This window comes from Melozone crissalis, unplaced genomic scaffold, assembly GCF_028551555.1.
Source record: "Melozone crissalis strain CALT ecotype California unplaced genomic scaffold, PUWL_Pcris_2 ptg000004l_1, whole genome shotgun sequence".
Lineage (NCBI taxonomy): Eukaryota > Metazoa > Chordata > Aves > Passeriformes > Passerellidae > Melozone > Melozone crissalis.
Genome location: NW_026535782.1, coordinates 14,309,675 through 14,331,246, shown reverse-complemented (window position 1 = coordinate 14,331,246; position 21,572 = coordinate 14,309,675). Strand labels below are relative to the sequence as shown.

The following is a 21,572-nucleotide window of genomic DNA, read 5'->3' as shown; positions in this document are numbered from 1 at the left end:
ACTTTTTAGATTATTCAGAACTACTCTTGTAAATGCTATTTATGGACCATTCCAGGCTTGGTATTCCCCTTGAGGCAGACATGGCACATGTGATGGAGGCACACAGGATTTAGCACAGGAGTTATAAATACTTCATTTTCTCATATCCTTCAACACTAAGACTGCACTCCAGTTTTACATGCTTGATGAACTAAAACTTTTTGGCATATAGAATGATGGATCTGAAAGCTGATTGTTGGGCTTTTACATTATTACTTAGCAATATTAAAATTGCATATATTGGGATAAGTAATTTCTCTTTTATACAAAGAATTGAAACTTCATTGTCCATATTTGATGTTTTTTATTCTGTATCTTTAATGACAACATGGGAAAAAATTATCTGACTTTTCAATACATGAAAAAAGATGCTCATTTCACTTGAGAAAATAAATAGTTAAAGGATAAACTATTTTTATGTCTTTTGAACTCTCTAACAATTGAAATATTTATTGTGTAACATTACCTGCTGTCTTAAACAAACTACAGGCACTTCAAGTGCATAACACAAGTATGGCACTTTCTGACCAACAAATACACAATGCACACTGTGGTAATGTTTTGATTCTACTAATACAGAAAGCAAAATAATAATTTCTTGGTATGCACATTTTCAGAATTGGACCTGAGTTATGAGGCCAGGCTGAAGGGGGCTTTAATCCGTCATCTCCACATCTAGTGGAAGGTGACCGTGGCAGGGGCGTTGGAACTAGATGATCTTTAAGGTCCCTCCCAACCCAAACCATTCTATGATTCTATTCTGTCATCAGAATTGTTTGATAACCAAATGTATTTGTGGCTTCCTCTGGAAGAAGATGAAATCCATACAGATTAGGACTGCATCCCTACAGGCCAGACTTCCTGCATAATCTCAGAAAAAACATTTTCTTGAGGAAAATGCAGAAATTTATAAAAAACTGCTATGATCACCAGTAAAGAAAAATCACTGTGTTTTATCTAAATGCTTCTAGAGAGAAAACTCTATTCATTTATAAAATTCCAGACAGGCATTCCTGATAATAACAGTGCTTCATTTTAACATTTAAAATTATACTTAGCTATTTAATAAACTGGAATTCATTTAAAGGTACATTTGTGTGGGAGATTCAACTTCCCACACTACTGTGTGGGCCCAAATGCAACTACCACTGCAAGAGGAAAATGCATCATCCAGCTGTATTCTAAATCCTAATTACCAAAGATACAGAGCATGATTAACTTCTTTAACATAACATTCTAAAATTACCAAGAAAGGACTAATAAAAAAAGAGTATCAAGACAGATATTCTAGCAATTTAAAGCATCAACAAGTTTCCTGTGAAATTTGTGATTACCTCTAATGTGAAGGAGAGAACCACATCAGACTTTGATAGCTGAACTTCATTTTCATCTCCTATGTCCAAGAATGCAGAATTCTGTGATCGCTTTAATTTCTGCAGTTTGAATTCTGGCCCACCTTTAGACACTGGCAGACTTTCCAAATTTGCCATCAGCAAATTCACTGAAGACCGTAACTCTTCTATGTACATGTTCTCCATTTCCCTTGTTACAAATTTTGGGAATTTTCTTTCCTTGGAAAATAAATTTTAAAAGTTAGGGTAGGAAAAAAAATTCCCACATTACAGATCATATTAATTTACCAACTTGCTTTCAGTTAAGCGACAATAAATAACAATAGAAGTAATAATTTCAGTGTCTATCTATTTTTATGTCTTCAAAATATAATGGAAAGGTAATCCTGTCCCATAAATTCAGTACAGGTAATTTTCAAAAGAAGAAATAAAGTAAAAATGGATCCTTGCACATCTTCCTGACTCATTTAACCATAAACCCAAGCTGAAGAACCACACATTAGGTATTTCCACTTACAGGTGTTTTAAGCATACTAATTAATAAAATGCCTTTAATGTTACCTTCAACATTTTATAAACTGACATTTATAAAAGGACCTGTCCACCAGTAGTTTTTTTACTTCATTTATTTCCCATGCTACTAATAATAAGTCAATCACATTCACGCTTCTAATATAAAGCTAATAAACTACAACCATGACAAGAAATTCCTATAATTGTTTACTTTATTTTTAATAATGGGATATTCATTTTGAAAGTAACATTTACTTACAATGCACTAGTTTATTTTAAATAATAATCTCTCTCTTAAACATTAGAGATAACTTAATAATTTTTTTTCCTCTGTAGAAGTTAGACAATAATATTTAAATATTGTGTTTATAACAATAAACACAAAGAAAAAACATATGTACATGTGTAGTGCATATATGAACTTATACAGAGCTAATTTTATGCACAGTTTCTCCAAATATTGAATACTGGAATCTTAGGAGAGTAATGAGAAACAAACACTAATCCCAATATACTGTCTGCAAAGACAGGCACCTAGCTCCTAAACTGCACAATTTTTATTGTTTTATGTTATAAGGCCTATCATATATTTTTTTACATTAAAACGTTTACAGTTGATTTTGTTTCAATAACAAAGACCAAGCAAGTCGACTGTGACCAAAAAGTCCTGCAGCAAGTCGTGTGGACTGGCTCACCACACCATGGCAGAGCCAGTAAATGACTTATTAAGAAAACCCTAAAAATAAAAACAAGTAATTCACAGTTAGAGACTAAAAACACAGGCCAAGGCTCAGGGCTGTCTAGCAAAAAAACTCAAACCCTTAGTAGTGTTTTTTCAAATTGTACTGTATCCTGTGAGGATCATTCAGATAATAATATGCCCACACAAAAGACAAATAAAACACACTGTTATTGTGTTCTCAAAAGATCTATCCTCTTGCTAAGACGCTTTTCCCATCCAAAGTAAAAAAATGAATAAAATTGGACTTGCTGTGGAAGGAAATGTTGGATCACACAGGATATGCCTTTCCAAAACCAGGTTTTGCTCTCTCCCTAGCCAGTTGTCAGACATTCTTCAGAGCAGAAAGAAATGCATCTGCCAGACTGTTTTCAAACAATCTTCAGTTTAATTTTAGAATAAGAAACAGGAAACACACTTTATGGACCATCCCACTCAATCTTATCTGGAGATATGTTTTTGGTACAGGAAAGCAACCACTTACCCTTGCCATTTGTTCTGCCAGTTGCAGTCGTCCATCTAGTTCACGTCTTATCTGGGCTGCTTGCTCATCTCCGTTATCCAACTTGGAAAGAGAACAAAAACAAATCCAACTGTGAGAAATGCACTATATTTTGAATTTATAGCAAGCCATGTAGCTAAAAAACAAGAGAAATTAATTTTCATCTTAAAATCAGTGAAACATTAAGCACATACACAGCTTTGAGGCTCACTAAGATGAAAGAAATATAATGGCCACCATACAGTCAGAGCACTCAGGGTTTCTGAAGGGTAACCAGTGCTCCCTTGCATTTTTAATACTCAGGCTATATAGAAGAGGTATTATTTCTTTATAAAAATAGCAGCTAAAATAATTCCTCCATTTATCAGAAAACTGGAATGACAAATTGGCTCAGAAAATGTTTGCAAGGAAATTTACCCTTTGGTGCCATGAGTTCCTGCATAGACATATATAGGTATATGGAATAAAACTGTGCAACTTTGCTTCCTAAGAATGGTATTATTTCACTCACAAAGCTCCTTTCTCCCAGTATTGCTCAACTGCTCACCCCAAGGCATATCCAGTTTGTGAACTTCCAATATTTTCATACCTACAGAATAGTCAGGACTTAATGTCTGACTTCTACCAGGGAGGCAAAGGGGAAGGACACATCTCTTCACCTCAAGAGAACACCTGGGTCCCACCAGGAATGAAACTGCCCAACTCACTTTTCACCTGTTCACTTTTCAAGGGCAGTGGAGGGGAGGGAGGTGAAGTGGGGCTCCAGCTCAATGCACGGACCTGCAAGGCTTGTTAAGAAGAAAAAAGAGTGACACATCTTGCCATCTCATCTGAATAATTGCCAAACAAGGGCAAAGACAGAGTTGCTACAGAGGCCTCTCTCTGTCCCTGGGGCTAAACACAGACATGTGACATGTTGAAACAACCCTGGTGCATTTAGTGTATAGCTAAGGTTTAGGGATACCTGTATTGCTCTTGACTAAAAGAAAACTCAAAATCATTAGTGATGCAAATTGGCATAAACTGGTCCTTTAATTAAATCAGATCTCCAGCTAATGAACATACAGTTAGTTTGGCAGATTATTTATTACATTCAACTAGGATTTTTCAGTGTTTTTCTCACTAAGACTGCTACTCTGAGTGTATCATGCCAAGTATGTAACAACACCTCCTTTACAATGCTTCTCAGTTAAATCTAATGCTTCTCAAACCAAAACATTCATGAAAATTAGGATTCCAATTAAAAAAAGAGAGAAAAATAACAATTAAAAATCCACTATCTAGTGCTTACAGGTCCATGTGCTTAATGCAAATCTGACCATATTTAGAAATGGGATGAAAAGTGTTTTCCTAGTACAGAAGTGATAACGGAACATGGAATCTGCCACTTGTACAATCTGGCATCTTACAAAATCCTTGCAGAAACTCAGCCAGGCTACCAGAAAGAAAGAGAACAAAAGCTGATGGCATCCCCAAACAGGCTCAAGTTTATACCAGAGAGTACAAGAGGGATCATGTCCCAGACTGGAAGGGTTCTCCCACTAAGCCTGTCAAAAAATCTCCTCTTTTCTTGACTGTGAGAATAAACAGCAAAACTTTTCTTCATGAAAGAAAATGTTTTAAGTTTTCAGAATATAGTTATGGTATTCCAAAAAGATTCCCAAGTTTGCATTCTTCCATTTTGCAAAAGAAGAGACTTATTGAACTTGTCACTGAGAATATTTCTATTTTCTTTTGTATTATAACCAGATAATTTTGTAATTATTTTTGTTTTCTCACTATGAAAGCCTGTCAAATAAGAAAAATTATTTTGTTTTTCTTTTTTGGGCCAAGAGAAGGTCAAAATAATTTTAATAATATATACCATGACACACATTTGCTTGAAAATATCTGCTTGAAATTTCAATGACTGAATTTTGATTTCTGCAAAAAGAAGAGTGTAGAATGGAACAAAGCTAAAACCTCTTCCTGTGCCAATGCACAACTTAAATGACTGCCTCCACTATTAATTCATTTGAAGTACTAAGAGATTTCACTTCAAGACTGATATGTAGCTATTTTTCCATTTTAAAAAATGATCATTCAAATTAATGAATATGTAAGCTAATCTTGAATATCTTACAATTTTTTCCTTAACCTTGCATTGCTTTTCATCATCTCTTTGCACTTGAGTACTTAAAAATATGATTTCCCTACTTAGTTACTTTAAAACTTCAGTCTTCTTCCCAAAATACTTATAAATTCTAATGAGTTTGCTGTTTGTATGTAATGGTGTTTTGTAAAGTATGGAAAGAAGCTGAAGAGGTGAAAAGCAAAGAAGGTTGTTTTATTTGCAGGGAAGAGCCAAGGTAATAATGACTGGTAGGTCATTCACATCTGTCCCAGTAAGAAGTAAAGCTGTTGATATTATTTTTGCAGTATGCAAAATGAAGTGATAATCAGAAAAACAGTAACCTTGATATCTCGTTCCATGCAAGATGATTTTACCTGTTTTTATTCTAAACTCAAAAAACTACATGAATAACCAAGTTTACAAGCAATGCATTGGAGTGATTATGGATGTGTACTCAATCATAACTTATTTATCTAATGAATATAAAGTGAAAATTCAAGATTGAGAAAATTCTGCAAATGTAAGAATTCGGAATTTCTGAGTTGTATCCACTTTTTTACATAGAGAGACACTTGATAGGACCCATAACATGGGTGGGAGACGTGACAACCATTAACATCAAGTGTACCCTTTTCCTTAATTCTGTATTTGAATATCAGATCCATGCCCAAGACATCTGTGGATATCAAGATATGACAACCATTGGAGTAATTTTCAAACTGTTAAATAAAAACTAGAAAAGCATGACACTGCATAGAAATTAATATAAATGCAACTGTGCAGAACAGCTACTCAGATTCTTCTCAGTATTGCAATTGAAATTTGGTTAAAAGAAACCACTCATCTGGATAGATTTATAATAGAGGCTTTGTACAAAAGGTTTGGTTTGTTGTTTTTTTTTTTTTATGAACAATTCACATTTTCATGGGCATCACACATAATGCTTCCCACTCTTAAAGTCATGTTTTTTAAAAATTGCAGCATTAGAGATTATTGAAAAAGAGGGTATACAGAAATCTCATTTAACAAGAAACTTTTCAGCTTGCTGCAACAGTAATTGTACCATACCCTAGCTATTCACTGATTTCATCGACACTAGAGATGCTTCCCATGTCACTTAAACCTAACATAACCAGTTAGTGTTTTACCAGCAGGGGACCTCAGACTACAGAACACTCTACAGACACCAGAGACCAGTTTTCAGCAGATCAGACACATCAGAAGTCCTGGCCAAACAAACCAATGTTTCCCCTAAATGCCACGCATACGGCGTCGAACACTTGTAAAACCAAGGCAAAGACATTGACTCCCCTTTTGAGGGCTAGTTAATTCAGTTGGAACATTCCCATCTGAGCAAAAGCATGAGTGAGATGGATTTTCTTTCTCCAAAGATGATTTTGATTTTTAAAGCTTCATCAGAAAAATCAGTACTTATGAGTGACTACACTTGGGGGCATAAAAAGTTACTTTGAAAAAAAAGATCATCGTCTCTTTTTTATTCCCAATGGTGTTACATTAAAACAGCTTTCTAAAATAAACTCACCACCATTAGACATCAAGCTATTAATTCAAAAATATTTTTATTCCTTAATGCTTGAAGTTGCCTTTATTTTTTCTCACTCTGGAAAGGACAAACATGTTTGGAGATAGAGTGGGAGCATCCTCAAAATGCAAGTTGCCCAGCAAGTCTTATTAAGAGGATTCAGTTGCTTATGCAAGTGTCCACTTCTGAAAGACAGACTGAAGTTTTCTACTCCAAATTTCTGCTTTAAGGATTTCAGCCAAAACACTACCTTTCTTCTGAAGAGACCATGCTAGGCAATAGACAACACACTGCTTTATCCACTATTAGAAAAGTGGTGACCATCTTGTCAAAGAGTTCAAGCAGTACCTTCCTTTGAAGTAAGGATCTGACATTTAGCAGGATCCTGACTGTGAAAATCAGCTCAATCCCAATCACATTACAAACCTTTAAAAAATCACTTTTGCAGTAGTCATGCTCCAAACAGCCACTACCAGAGCCTAAATCAAACTGCATTCAGACACATCTTCAGGTTGTGCTGTCCTCTGTCTTGAATCTGCATGAAGTCAATGCTCCTCAGTTTATCTGGTAATTTAAGTAAGACTGTAAACTTATCAGAGTTAAAAATTACTATTCAGAAACATCATGCTATCTTACTTGACAAACTGTTGCTTAATTTGTATGCCTGAACAGCACAGAAGAGAAATACATCTGTTATAAATACATCTGAATAAATGAATGCTTCTATATTTTAACAGGTTGGAAAAAGGCAGCATACTTTGTGATTCCTATTCAAATATTTTTTCTCTTTTGAAATTACTTAGAAGGCTGTAATGTAGCAGTGTATTTTGGTCCAGAAAAACCCAAAAATTACACTAGAAAAAGAAATCTGGTTAATGTGCAACTTAAGATAAAAAAGGTACTAATGCTGCCAGGAGGTGCTGTGCTAAAGCCCCCAGCACACACCTGCACTACTTTACACACAAAGTCAGATACCCTATGCCCAAGAAACGAGATCAGCTTGTGTATAGATGAATACAAAACTGCTGCAAGTTACTGTTCTTTGCCTTCACAATGCTCAAACCAAGTTCCTCCACATGACTATTTTTTTATTGCTGTGTTAGCTTCCCTGCAGCTTTCTAATTCACAGTAACATCAACATGAAACTACACATATACGCCCATAGTATTATAAATTTCTCTACATTTAATGACTGAAATGATGCTACACATATCTAAGTACTTGCTCTTCTTTCTGCAACATGAAATCCAAAGTACTTTTTCATTCTGTGTGACAGCAATGCTTGTTTTTCCTTTACAGCTACCTTTTGCCACAATAACCAAGACTGAGCCTGCTGAGCTGAAAGGCTGTTTGCAGATGCCCCTGTGAGGTAACCTGCAGGGTCCCTCCCTGACTAGTGCCAGACAGCCAAGGTAAAAACATTCAACATAAACCAAATGGAATAAAGGACTTGGATCTAAATTGTTGAGATAATAGAGTAATGAAAAAAATGGTTTTCTAGAAGCAACTAATGTCATCAAGGCTGGAAGAGGATGGGGAAGTCCTAGCACTCAACTTTGGGCATCAATCAAGAAAGCAGCAGGCAGGTAATGGGTGTAGCAGATGCAGATGCTGGCAGTTTTCAGATCACTGTCCTTGCTACTCTTATCTCTGACTAAAAAAAAAGGAGTTTTGCTGCAGACAGACCTGGCACCTCTCAGGCCTGCAGGATTTGTTCCCATGCTTATCTTTACACAGGCAGGGTTGCTTGAGAGGAGCAGACTGGGAAAAGAATAAAGGTGTCTGCAGTGCTAAGGAGCCACTGTGCACTGAACACAAACAGCCGGCTGAGATTCCCAAAGTTTCCCAAATTTGTGAACCAAGATTAGCAACTAAATATGAGAAAGTAGAAGAATCAACAAATTTCAATTCAGAAAAGCCATACCCAGTTCATGACTGAAATCACTTTTGGACATGAATTCAACAGGATTTAACTTCTGAAGGATGACTGTGATGGAAGTAAATTGCTTCCACATCATACTGGAGGTAAAAACCAGATTTAAAGGGCAGGATGTGTGGAGCTTTCTTAAGCTACTTCTGGACCTTTTGATAAACCTCCTGCCTCCTGCTTCACAGCAAGGAGGACACAGCTGTAAAAGTAAAGAAAATGTCATCACTCCTTTATTTCAGTGGAGGCTGTGCCATTTTGCTTCAGTTTTATTTTCTCTTCCTTGTCCATAGATTACACAGAGGATTAATTAAGATTCGTAAAAGAGATCAATAAAATGATATTTTAAAACTCTCATATTCTCTGCATGCTGTAAAATCCCTATCATGAATCATGCAAATGCCTGTGCTGACAGATGACCCAGACTGTGGTAATGAAATCCCTTAGATTTCTCACAGAACTTTGCAAACCACAAATTTTAAAAATTCATTTCCTATATCTTGCTCTTCCCAACTCAGTCCTTTTCCCAGTCAACATACACAAATCCCTCAAAAATCACTAGTTTTGGCAAATATATGGAGAATTTGGTTTAGAATATGTGCAACAAAAAAATCTAGTGAAACATAAGGGAAAGGGTGTCAAGAGAGAGAAAATCTCAATACTTAAAATAAAGAGGAAGAAAAGGCACCGACTTTAGAAATTATTTCTTTTGTAAAATGCAGGAGACATTTTCGAAAAATTTTTATGACAAAACTCAGCTACCACTGAAATAATTTTTGCTTTCAATGTGTCTGAAGTAACTTATAAAAGCTGCACAGGTCCAAAAGCCATATTAGGTGTTCAAACACCTTCTCCCAATGCACCATCAGGCCTCTTAGGCTTCTTATATTGATTTTGCTCTAGCAGAGCACAAGATTGCCTCTCAGACAGCTGGCCAGGCTGATCACTCAGTTTTCTGGCAACACAGTGCCCACAAAAAGCTCAAACATTTGCTAAAATTAGTTTTAGTCAAAAGTCTTACTGACTGCTAATTTTTTAACAGTTTTTTTGGGGGGACACTAAGCAGCAGTTTTATAATCATATAAATATTGGAATTTGCATATCACTCTCTGTAGTGTGGCAATATTGTTAAAACAAGTAATAATGCAGGTAAAGAGCAAGGCAAATTAACAGTCAAATACTCTACACTGGCTTCAGCTGAATAAAAAAAAATAAATCAATGTTTTCAAAAACTGTGTCTGAGCACCTTCAATGTGTACAAATGTACAATTGTACTAAAAATTTTTTTACAATCTTTGTACTACCTAAAAAGCTCTAAAAAATCATGTGCAATGTCAGATAGTGAGATACTTTGTTCTCTGAAATATTTTTATAAAGTCCTGAACCTGTTTATTTGATTCCAATATTTATTTGTAAGGTACCACTTATACTAATTGCTTGTACTCATTAATTAAACTTACTATATACTGATTTATAAAATATGGTTATCATAAAAAATATTTAAACCAACCCAGAATCTAGAGTCATTATATTAATGAATTAAATGAATTAACAAAATAATTCAAACTTGCAAAAAACAACACTTGAAACTATAAAATTTAAAATACAGACTTTTTTTAATCAACTAGTGGATGGACCCTTAAGAAATTTCCAAAATAATCGAAGCTGAGAATCTAATATGGCCTGTCCTTACATTCAAGTTTGGAAAATAAAGTATATGTGGTTTTGAGTTTTCAGCACTGGCTAAAATGTCTCTCATTATTCATTTTATTTAGGGGCTTCCAATACCAAAATCCCAACTAAAACCTACAATAAGACTTAAAAATAAACAGGAAAGGAAGTACATCCAATATTCAAGCTAGTCACAATGTACACAATGGGAAGAGCTGACATAAATCCACTCATTCAGGACATGTACAGAGGTCAAACTTCCACTGTACATTGCCAATTCTGTAAATGGTGAGATATTTGAAGAAATAAATACACACCATGTATTAATGAGGAAATCTCTATCAAGAAAGAGTTTATTTAATACTGTGATGTGCAGCTGTACAATACAACTTCAGTCAATGACTGCTTCCCTATCAATCATCTTTCCTACTTGACTGCTATTAACCTTTCAGAGAAACTCTAAGTAGTGGAAAACCTTTTATTAACAGTGAACTTGATTAACCTTGCCAGACAACCTTGGCCTTTATTGTATGTCGCAAATGTCATGTGACATTTAATATTCTTCTTCTTAATATTACCATTACCGAAGAAAACTAAAAAATAAATTAACAGTTCAAAATTTATTCTAGACCAAATGAAAATGTGGCCTTCAATATTTTATTGTATATTTTGATCTACAGAGTTGATCTGATATTCTGTGAACAGGACACTCGGAAAAGCAATGCAAATCTCCTTGCACAGTTAAGAATGAGGTTTTTGTTGGCCTATTTGGATGTGAACAGAATCCCAGCACCATTTTTGTTAATGAGAGCTGAAAAGAAACTAGAGCTTCCCAACCAGGATTTTCACTAATTTATAGGCATGGTCCTCTCCACATAATGGTCATTTAATTGCTCTGCATTGATTGCCCAAATAAAAGATATATTTTATAGGAATGTTGGCATTCTGATAATCTAAATTCCAAGAGCTGAGATTGGTTTCTTGTCTTGAAAAAATCATGGCAAGAGATATGTAAACAAATGAAGATAATTCAATAATTCACACATATCACTATTTTGCCTAGATATTGGGATAACACCATTTGAAGAAAGTCTGCTAAGACCTCGTATTTACAAAGAAAATCACTACCTCCATACTGAGTCTGCTACTAGTTTTAACTCTGACTTGATGCAAAGATAAAAGCTGATGCCTTATTTGGTTCACAGAAGCTGTTAATTATGCAATGTGAGCATTCAGTGATAAAGATACTCTGACCTAGATAAAGACATTTTAAATATTTATTTATTCACAGCAGTCTGTTTAGGCAACAAGGAGACAAAAATGAGACAGCATGTAGTTAGACATCTAATGGGCTTTAGCTAGAGTGTCTGTAAGTATTACAGACTCTTTACTTAGCCTTGGAATCATTATAATACTTGGACATTACTACCAGCAGATTCTGAAAGGGGGAAAAAAACCCAAATAAGAAACAAATTTGGAAAAGAAAATGACAACATTAAACTCCCCCAGAATTTGGTCCATACAGACCAGAATTGTGGGTGTGAAAGGGAGAGCAGAAGAGATTATTTGGGTAAAATGCTGAGGCCTGGCTGCTCTCCAAAGCAAACATCTCTAATGATAGTTGTGGAGCCTGAGGAAATGTGTGGCATGCTATAAGGTACACCCAGGCAAAATTCTATTTTTGTCAAATTATGGACCTGCTCTCAAGCAACTTGTCCATACCTTTGTGAACCTCTGCCCTCATCACTCCCCATGACAAAAGGTTTGGCAAGTTCTCCAAAAGTTGCATATGGACGCATTGCTTCCATTTTCAATCTCCTACAAATTTCCTTGGGTGTCCCAGTTTCTGGTGGTGTAGCATTTATTGAGTGAAGGTACACATTCACCTTACCCACTACCTTCATGACTTTGTAAACTTTGTAAACCATACTCCTCCTCCCTGTCAACCTTCTCAGCTGCAGACTGAAGAGTTTCAGCCCTTTCAGTCACCCTGCAAAATGCTGCTGTTCCATGATTTTCAATGCCACCCTCTAGTCCTCACTGACCTGCCCTATATCCTTCAGAGAGGGAGAAAAAAGCTGCACAAAATACTGAATGTAAAGGCATAAGAAGGTTATATACAGCAGGAAAATGATGCCACTGTTGTATAAAGAACTAATGATTTCACCACAGGGAAACAAAAGTGTCTTACTGAGTTGTAATTGCCCATGCTCAGTTCAGCATCTTCTGGACCTGCACTGGTTTATTTCTCCTCTGGTGCAACACCTTAGCTTAGCTACATTAGAGCTAAATGAAATCACATCTCCTCACACTTCTGCCCATGCAGTTTTGTGAGATTCTCCTGGAGTTCCCTGCAGCTCAAGCAACGTTAGAGTAGACAAAACATATTCACCTCATCTGTAAAGTCAGAGATTTCTCTTACGTTGCCTTTTCCAGGCCAAAATATATTGAATAAACAGGCAACAATTCTCCTAAACAGAGTGAACCAGATAGAAAAAAAGCTTAAAACTCCCTAGGAACGAATCAAAAGGAAAACATAAGAAACCCTTATCCAAAACCTCCTTTGAAAACATCAAGACTGTACCATAAGAAGACTGCTACTTAGACTTGGGTATTTACTACAGAGTTTGTCATTCAGAAAAAAGTGTCATGGGGCGATGAGGAGTCAGACCACTGGGTGTCTAGAGCAGCATTGTTTTTACATAACAAACATAAATATTAAACTGCACAATTAGATGTGATTAGAATTACATTAGGATTCAAATTACTGAATCAGTAAGGGATTATAGAGGAGAAAAAAGATGTCAGCACAGGTCAGAAGGGCCACAGAAAACAATTTAATTTTCTGCCTCTCTTTCTCTTGGCATTTGCAATGCAACAGAGCAGTTGACAAAACCCAGGTTTGCCCTTCTTACTGGTCGAAACTACAATGTTTGGCCACCACTGCTAGACAGGATGAAAATACAAGGAAAGCACTTTATGCTGTGACAGAAGGAAGGATAATAATGACAAGCTCTTACTATTTACAGATTTAGTCACAATAAATACTAAGAATACATCCTTCAGATAAATCAAAGATATGGATGCAAAGCATCATTTTTTTACTAACAGAAATGAAAGAATAAGTCTTTAATATGCCACACTGTAAACATTTTTAATCTAACTATATCTTGGTTTTCACATCTGCTTATTGGAGTTCAGGAATACCTTTAAGACAGACTTTTCACACTCATCACAGTGCTATCTTCCACACTGTAAAGGTCAAACTTTTCAGTTGTTGGTAACTATGAAAATGCCTTCCACCCCAACTTTGCCACAGAAATTATGAATATCCACAAACAAAATAGCTTAACTTTTATTAATTTTTTTCACTCAAATCTTAATCTTATTTGTATGAGTGTTCTCCCTACACCTAGGCAGGGCAAAAAGCTTCAAAGCTATTTACAGAGTCTATTGAACTATCTAAATAAAGTACCTTTTAAGTCAGAATGTAGGGTCCCTAGGTGATCAATGGAGAGATGTAAAAGCCCCCAGAGTTATTTAAAGTGCTTAAGCAGTTATCTGTATGCCTACCATGGATACTGTGGAAGTCCCAGCTGCACTGGTAATCTCTGGTGAGTAAGAGGATCAAAGAAATGGGTGCTTTTATTCTCTCTCTCACCTTCCCCCAGACCCTGCTGAAATAGATATTGGCTGTCACCTTAAATACAACTTAGTTTCAGGTTCTGCCTAGGGAATACCCTCCCACACCCACCCTCAGAGGAAGTGATGGGCCTTAAATGAGTTATGACTCATGTCCTGATCCTCCTTAGGAAAAGCCTTCCACCCTCCTCCTCTCCCACCACCTGCACAGAGATTACCATAACCAAGACAACCAAAAGATTAGCATGCAAACCTTGTTGGTATATGCATATTTATGTCCTAAAGTGGCTCACAGTGTTTTCTATTTTCCTGAAGTCATCCTTGCTTCATAAGGAAATCCCCTCTCCTTCTGCTTACCCTACTCACTCTCCAAAAATATCATGCAAAATGTTTTCTTGCCTTACTAATCACTGGTAAGAATTTCTTTGGGGTGTTGAAACCAAAGGGAACATACGCAATTAGGGCAATAAATGTTAATGGAATTGCATTAAGTAAGCAAAAGCACCTTGAATGTCACGTCAGTATTTTTTCCAAATAATTAAATATTGCTGACTTTATTAGACAGACTTCAAGCTGACAACTTTCTGTAAACATGGTGTGAAGAAGCTAGATGACAGCAGAAATGGAATTCAATTTCCCCCAATTCTGTTCCATTTTATAGCATAACCTGGAGAATGTTCTGTATTTCCACCTATTTCTAGGGATCAGTGGTGGTGTGATGTATAGATACCTATCCACACAACACAAAATCCCAAACAGTTGAGTAAGGACTGAAGAATAGATTTAATCCAGAGGTCAATGTATAAGAAGGCAAACTTCAGATTTGTGTTGCACCATGAGAATTTGACTTTTCTATCTGTGAAGGTTCTTATCTGTGGAGTGAGGCCCAAAAGACAGCAGTTTAGGGCTCATCCGTCTAAAAATCTAGTTTAAAATCCTCCATGTTAGGTTAGCAATCCTGCCCACAATCATGTCTTGGCTTTCTTGCCACACTGGATGGCACCTGGGCCGTCTTTGTTGTCAGACTCTTACAGTCACCTTTGACATCAGGGTCATGTCACCAGTGCTCACACAGATTAAGGGGCAGCTGCTGGAAGGCCAAAAGGGCCTCAGGAATCTTTGTACCCTCACAGATGCAGGCTAGAAGGAAGTATAAAGGTTTGGCCAGCAGATGAGAGCCTTTGTCCAGGACAGGGTGAACTCAACCAAGAACACTTTGCTTTGTCTTTCTTCGGATCCCACCCCCACAACCTGAAGTGTCCACCATGTTCTCCTTCCACAACAGAACTCATCCACTCCTGCAGCCAGGTCCTGAGCCAGTTTTCCAGAACAGCTGCAGAGAGACAGGGAGAGCTTCATTGCTAACATCAAACATGTGTGAAAACACCAGTTTTCACAGGAAGTCTCCTATCCATCTTTAAGGCAAAGTAGTTACTCCAGTATGGTTAACATGGAATATCACTCAGAAAAGTTCCCCAAGGGAGGCACAGGTGTTTCAGGAAAGATTCTGCTGTCTCCAGCCCCCTGAGAAAAGACACAGTACAGTGAGAAGACTGTGCCAGATTGACTGGAACATGAGTTTACAGAGTTTACAGTGCTCCTAAGAATAAAATAAAGCTTCTTCAGAAATTGTGTATACCTTGGAGGCTCTCTCAGGCATGGTTCAGTCCTATCTTCCCTCATTTACAGGAATTTTACTGTTCCCACATTAAAAAATCTTGGCACTGCATGACCAGTTGGGAAGACAGCTTATTCCAAGGTGATACCAGGAGTGACTCTTCCCTTACATCATTTGCAAGGGATATTTCTCCTGCAATAGCCCCAGTGTGCTTACCATACACCACCTCCTCTTAACATCAGCTAGAAGTTGACATTTCTACTAAATATATAGCCTCAATATTATTACAGAATTTTCCTGTTTGTAGCTAAAATGTCTGGGAGTCAATTTATTTATTCATTATCTCAAGAAACAGATTTTTATAAGGAAAAAGTAGAGATGAATCCTACTTTTACTCTTCTCTTGCTTTTTCTCAGTAGGCTGTAAACTTTTAGTCTGAGAGTTACTTTTTTTTTCAGTATCTACGCATGTTACTGACCAAGTTTAATTTAGTTGGCCTGAGAATTTTTATATAATGCATACAACACTAAAATCAGGATAATACACCTACGTATAGAAGACCTAGAGAGAGAAACAGGCATATCCTTGTAAACATTTCAGAAGTTGGAAATGAAGAACATCTAATCACAAATCAGACCGCTTTGGCACAGACACCAGACTGAATCTGAACAACTGTCCTTGAGGCTTGTAATACAAAGTCTGGGAATAAATGAAAGGACAAGCAGCACCTCCCTGCGTGATGGTGAGAATCAATCTGCTTTCAAGGTGAGAAGGTATCTGGGATGGACAGCCTGAAAGCTTAGAGATTGAGAGATTAGATTCTAGACATCAGGACAGCCTCAGCAGAGGAGACAGCTGAAAAGGTGTCCTGAGAGCTCTCTCATTTTTAGGACAGGCACAGCAATATCCTCCTAGAGGACAAAAAAATAAACACATGAATTATTGCTCATTCGAAGAGAGCTGTAGATTTCTCAGTCATTTTATACAAACAATTACTCTTGCATAGGGCAGTCCATCCTGTACTATGGAGGTGCTATTACATTTATATTTAAAATATAACAGAATCACAGAACAGGAGGGGTTGGGAGGGGACCTCTGGAAAACATCTAGTCCAGCCTCCCTGCCAAGGCAGGGTCAAACCTAATGTGTCCAGATGGGACCTCCCTGAGCAGCCTTTTCTAATTCTTCCTGATAATGAGTTAATGACCAAAATATGTATCTGTCATATATATATATATACACATATATATAGAGAGGGAGTAAGAGACAGCTCATTTCCACATCGACCTGCGTCTTTGCCTCTGGAGTGACTGGGGTGCAGGAACCCCTAAGGATCTTGTCCTGGAATCTATTTGTAAAGAAACTTCCTCTGAAGAAGGAAGAGCTAAGAAGGTTCTCCCTCAAAATCTCAAAAAAATGGAGGAAAAAAGCAGCTGAGCTTCAGAACAAAAAGTTCACTACCAGTGAGCCAAAGAGATACAGAAACAGGATGATTCTTCTCCTGTGGCTTTTCCACAGGAGCAGCCTCACAATGGCTGCTGAAGACACCTCAGGATGAAAAATGCTGCAGAGAAACAGTTGTCTAAGCAAAACTTCTTTACTTCAAATTGATGAAGATGAAATATAAAATACTAATTTGCCATAAGAAGAACAGGTAACTAACTCATGCTAAGGGTCATTAACTTACTCAGCTTGCTCACAGGGATTCATTCCAATGCACATATAAGCTAGCAGTCAGACACATTAATAAACTTAATCATCAGTCTGGAAATGTGGCTGTAAAAATGATTTGTTTTGTATTCACCTACCTGAAGACACAGAATCTCTCTTTAAAAAAGATTTAAAAATAAATTAATAATACAACCACCTTTGGTAGAAAAGATTTATTTTTATTCCTTAATACTAAAGTAGACAAATTTTATTCTTATCTGGTAATATGAAACATGATGAGTCAAATGCATGGGTGATTTTAATGTAAGTGCAAGTTAAATGCTGGATATATTTGGCTTTGAGTGTTCAGGCAAGCTTAACTCCCTTGGATCTAGAACTCAAGCGACTGTCAAAACACCATTAATTACTTCATTAAGGCTCCAAAAGAGTATTTAGGGGAAGAAACACAGGCAAGGTAAAATTAAAAGCTCAGAGGATCTCCTTTTATAAAGCCCAGAACAACTTCCTTATTTCATTGTGCTAACACAGCCATTCCACTGCTGTTCCTTCACTCACTGAATGCCAAAGACAGTCTTAGAAAACAAAGCAGCTTGAAAGAAAGATCTGCAGCCAAAGTCCCAGTGTCCATGATTTTCATCCTCAGAGGAGGCATAAGACTGAGCAGGGTAGATGGGTGATGGATTCTCAGCTTCTCTCTGCTGATCCCAGCCAGGCCTCTCATGGCAACAGAGGTGATGCACAGAACAGGCCTACCAGGATGCCAACTAGTAAATCCACCAGTGGATGAGTGTTGATACTCTCTCAGTCTACTAGAGACCCTAAATGTCCAAACCTCTCACACAGATGCAAAACAGAAGCCACATATGCATAAAGAGCTCTATGATAGAAAAATCCACATGTAACTTTCATCTTAAAATTAAAAGTGCAAAACTATCCTTCAGAATTTTTTCTTAATGCTTATGCTGGACAAATAAAGCTTTGAATAGTTTTATGGTTTTCAGAAGATCCACTTGTTTTTCTTTTAAATGTGTATGTCAAAGCCTATTTTCCTTGTGCAATAGCTGCATAAGGATACTGCAATACCTCAAGTACTGAAAAACATATTAATGCTGCCAACATACCATTTCTCCCTGGTATTTTCTCAGTATTGCTTTAGCTACAAACAAAAATAATTCAAAGTATTTAATGATGTAGCTGGCTTCTAAACATTGTTCAGAATCAGATACTTAAGCATGGTAAAAAGGTAACTTGCTTTTCTGAGGATGTTTTAATATTCTTTCCATCACTCTTCTATCATTAGAGTAAATGAGAACAAATCAACAACCTTTGGGCCAATCAGAGACTTTTTTCCCAAAGTAAACTCTGCCATTATAGAAAAAAACATTTGTTAACAGGAGCTGAAACACTCTCTCTCCAGCCTATTTAAATACCATCACTGCATGCTAACAGAACTGAAGCACCTGGGGTCACAAGACTTCCTTTTTCTTCAGAACTCATGCTATTAAGTTGAAAATCTAAACTGGCCTCACAAACACTATTCATTTTAGCTCTGAATTTCTCAAAAGAGGATCACAGAAGTAATCTTGGGAGGAAGAGTTGAGGTTGCAACACTATTTCCAGAAGCATTGAAATTTTTTGTGTTGAGCGAGACCTTTCCAAACCTTTTGAATGGAGGCAAAATACCAATGAAGAACATAATTAAGAAAATATAATTACTGAAATAATTTCATATTAAAATCCTATATGCATGTAATCAAGAATGATATCTCATCCAAAATCCTGTAGGGAATTACAATTTATTTCTTCATTGAAATACTTGGTTTGAATTACTCTGCTCAAGAACAGACAGTGGCTCATCTTTCTTCCCCATGAAGAGGGTAAAATCAATCAGAAAGCAAACTTTTATTTTTTAGGAGGACACCATGAAGGAAGATATATTCTGGATATATTCCAAGATATGTTTACAGGTACTAGAAACTAAAAGCATGTGTGAATAAACCTGAAGTGTGGTTATTTGAATTTTTCTGCTATAAAAGGCATGAAACCGTTTTCAGGTTGACAGACACATAGGGCAATTTAAAAGGACCGACCTGTTCTGTAAGGAAGGACATCACTATGATCCCATGACAATGTGAAGAAACTTTCTAGACTCACATTTAGCATATAAAAATCCAGTCAACAATTGAATACTAACTATAACTCTACACCAGCCTCCCACAGTCCCACAAAATCACTGCTTTTCTTCTCCCCAGACATCTCTCAAACCACTGCAGTCCCTTCTGCCCACTGAGAGGCCTGACAGCTTCTACCCTCACTCCTGCCCTGTCTGCATCCACTCTGCAGTGTCTGCAAAAATGTCTTTTATCTAGAGAGCAAAAAACCCTGCCCCATGCTGGGGCTGTGCATCAGCTACCCAGCAGTAAACTCTTAGCAGGTAAGGCCTGAAAGCAGCAGATCTCCTGTATAAAGCACATGATGAGAACAAGACTGTGGTGTGGGATTTTTTTTATTAAAGGAAAATAGGAATATCTTGGGCAAGGTAAAAGGACGTTTTGAGCTCTATGGGATGTTTAAGACATCAGTGGATGTCTTAGCTAACACTTGATGTTACCTTGAAAATACAGCAATGGACCTTGCTAATATTCTTCACAGGTTGCTTTGCTGTGCAAGGTAAAAACTGTACATGAAGTAAGGAATGACAGTCATTGGTGACCATCAAAAATACAGTGGCTTAACAGAAGCCCTGGTCTGTTGTATCATCTCCCAGATGTCAGTGTCTTTTCTTGTGACTAAAGCCCCTGCAGATATACATATTTATGTGTTCTAGAATATACAGCCCAAACCAATATTTTGCCCTGCACCAGGTCTCAACGTAAAGAATTAACAAATCTGTTTAAATTTTGGTCTAAAACCTAAACTGAATCTTAGTACTTGTTTAATTACTCCAAGAGGAAGAAAACCAACACTACACTGAAAATTTCTGTACAAAGATATCATTCTTCTTTGTGCTTCATAAACTTATACTTGTCCTCATAAATCATATAGGGTATGAAAGTTTCTACAGAAAATATCCAGAAGCATGAGAAATTCTATGATCTATGAAATAACTCTACTATTTCCCATCATTTTACCCAGGAAAGGATCAGAACTAAACACATACAAAAGTCACAAAGGCCTTGCTGCAAATTAAATTGCCCTTAATTTGACTTATTTCCAAAACTACATAATTAACTGAACTTCAGAAAAGTGCTAGGTGAAAGACTGCAATTGTAGCACCATAAGCAGACTTCAGTCAGAAGAAATTCTAGACAGAAACTACTCTTAGAATTAAAAATATTTATTATGGAAGGGACAATATAATCCATCGTTCTCAATATTAGACACATACAAAAAGTAGTATCTTGCTAAAGATAATCAAGAATCAGACACAATACAAGGATTTTAAGCAGATAATTGTATCTTGCAGCAAAGCACCATCTAAAGCTATTTCCAAAAGACCTACTTTGTGGTTGATTAGCAAAGATTACCACTAGTTGATTGTCAAGACTAAAACACTTAGCAAATAATTCTTAAAAGCTGTTACATTATGCTGAAAGTTATTTATTGCTTGTTAGAAAATAGAATGTGATTTGCATTTTTTCTTATGAAAAGTATTGTTCTCTCCTCTGGGCACCCAAGAAGAGAATTCAGATCACCCAAAAAAGGCAACCCTATAAAGGCATTTACAAAATAAAATAAACTCCTGCGTGGAATTACAATTTACCTGACAAAGAAATTCTGGTTCTGATAAAGTGGTGTAATAATAGTAGTCTATGACCACAAATCAGTTTGAGTTTCTTTCGGTTTGACTTACTGCAGAATTATCTTCTACATCAGCAAATAAATAAAATTAAAAAAAAGGAAAAAAGTATCATGCCTGATCTCTGTAAATCAAAGAAATTGAAACAGTTTGGCCAAGCATCTCAAACGCAAGTCCAGGAGCTCATTAAGTCCCAGCTAACTAGAAATCATCTCTTTATCATATAACACTGCTTGAGGCGACACAATGTAAATAAAAATCAGGTGAAAGTCTAAACACTTGCAAAACCAAACCCTTTAATCACAAAGAGATGTGGGTGGTTAACAGCAATTGCTGGTCAGTCACTAAATTGTCAAGTCAAAAACAAGATCATGGACATCTTCAACATCCTCATGTAAACATCTTGTTAATGTTCACTCCCTAAGTACAAGCTCAGGCATTTA

At 36.6% G+C, this 21,572-nt stretch overlaps 1 protein-coding gene across 1 annotated transcript in view; it reads right to left on the bottom strand.

Moving 5' to 3' along the window:
- Positions 1-21,572, bottom strand: part of CADPS2 (calcium dependent secretion activator 2) — a 284,927-nt gene that overhangs the window by 166,072 nt on the left and 97,283 nt on the right. Inside the window, exons 4-5 of the mRNA XM_054272587.1 lie at positions 3,128-3,208; positions 1,374-1,610 (exon numbers count right to left, since the gene is read on the bottom strand). Of these exons, the coding sequence (XP_054128562.1) occupies positions 1,374-1,610; positions 3,128-3,208 (318 nt within the window). The remainder of the gene's footprint in view (positions 1-1,373; positions 1,611-3,127; positions 3,209-21,572) is intronic.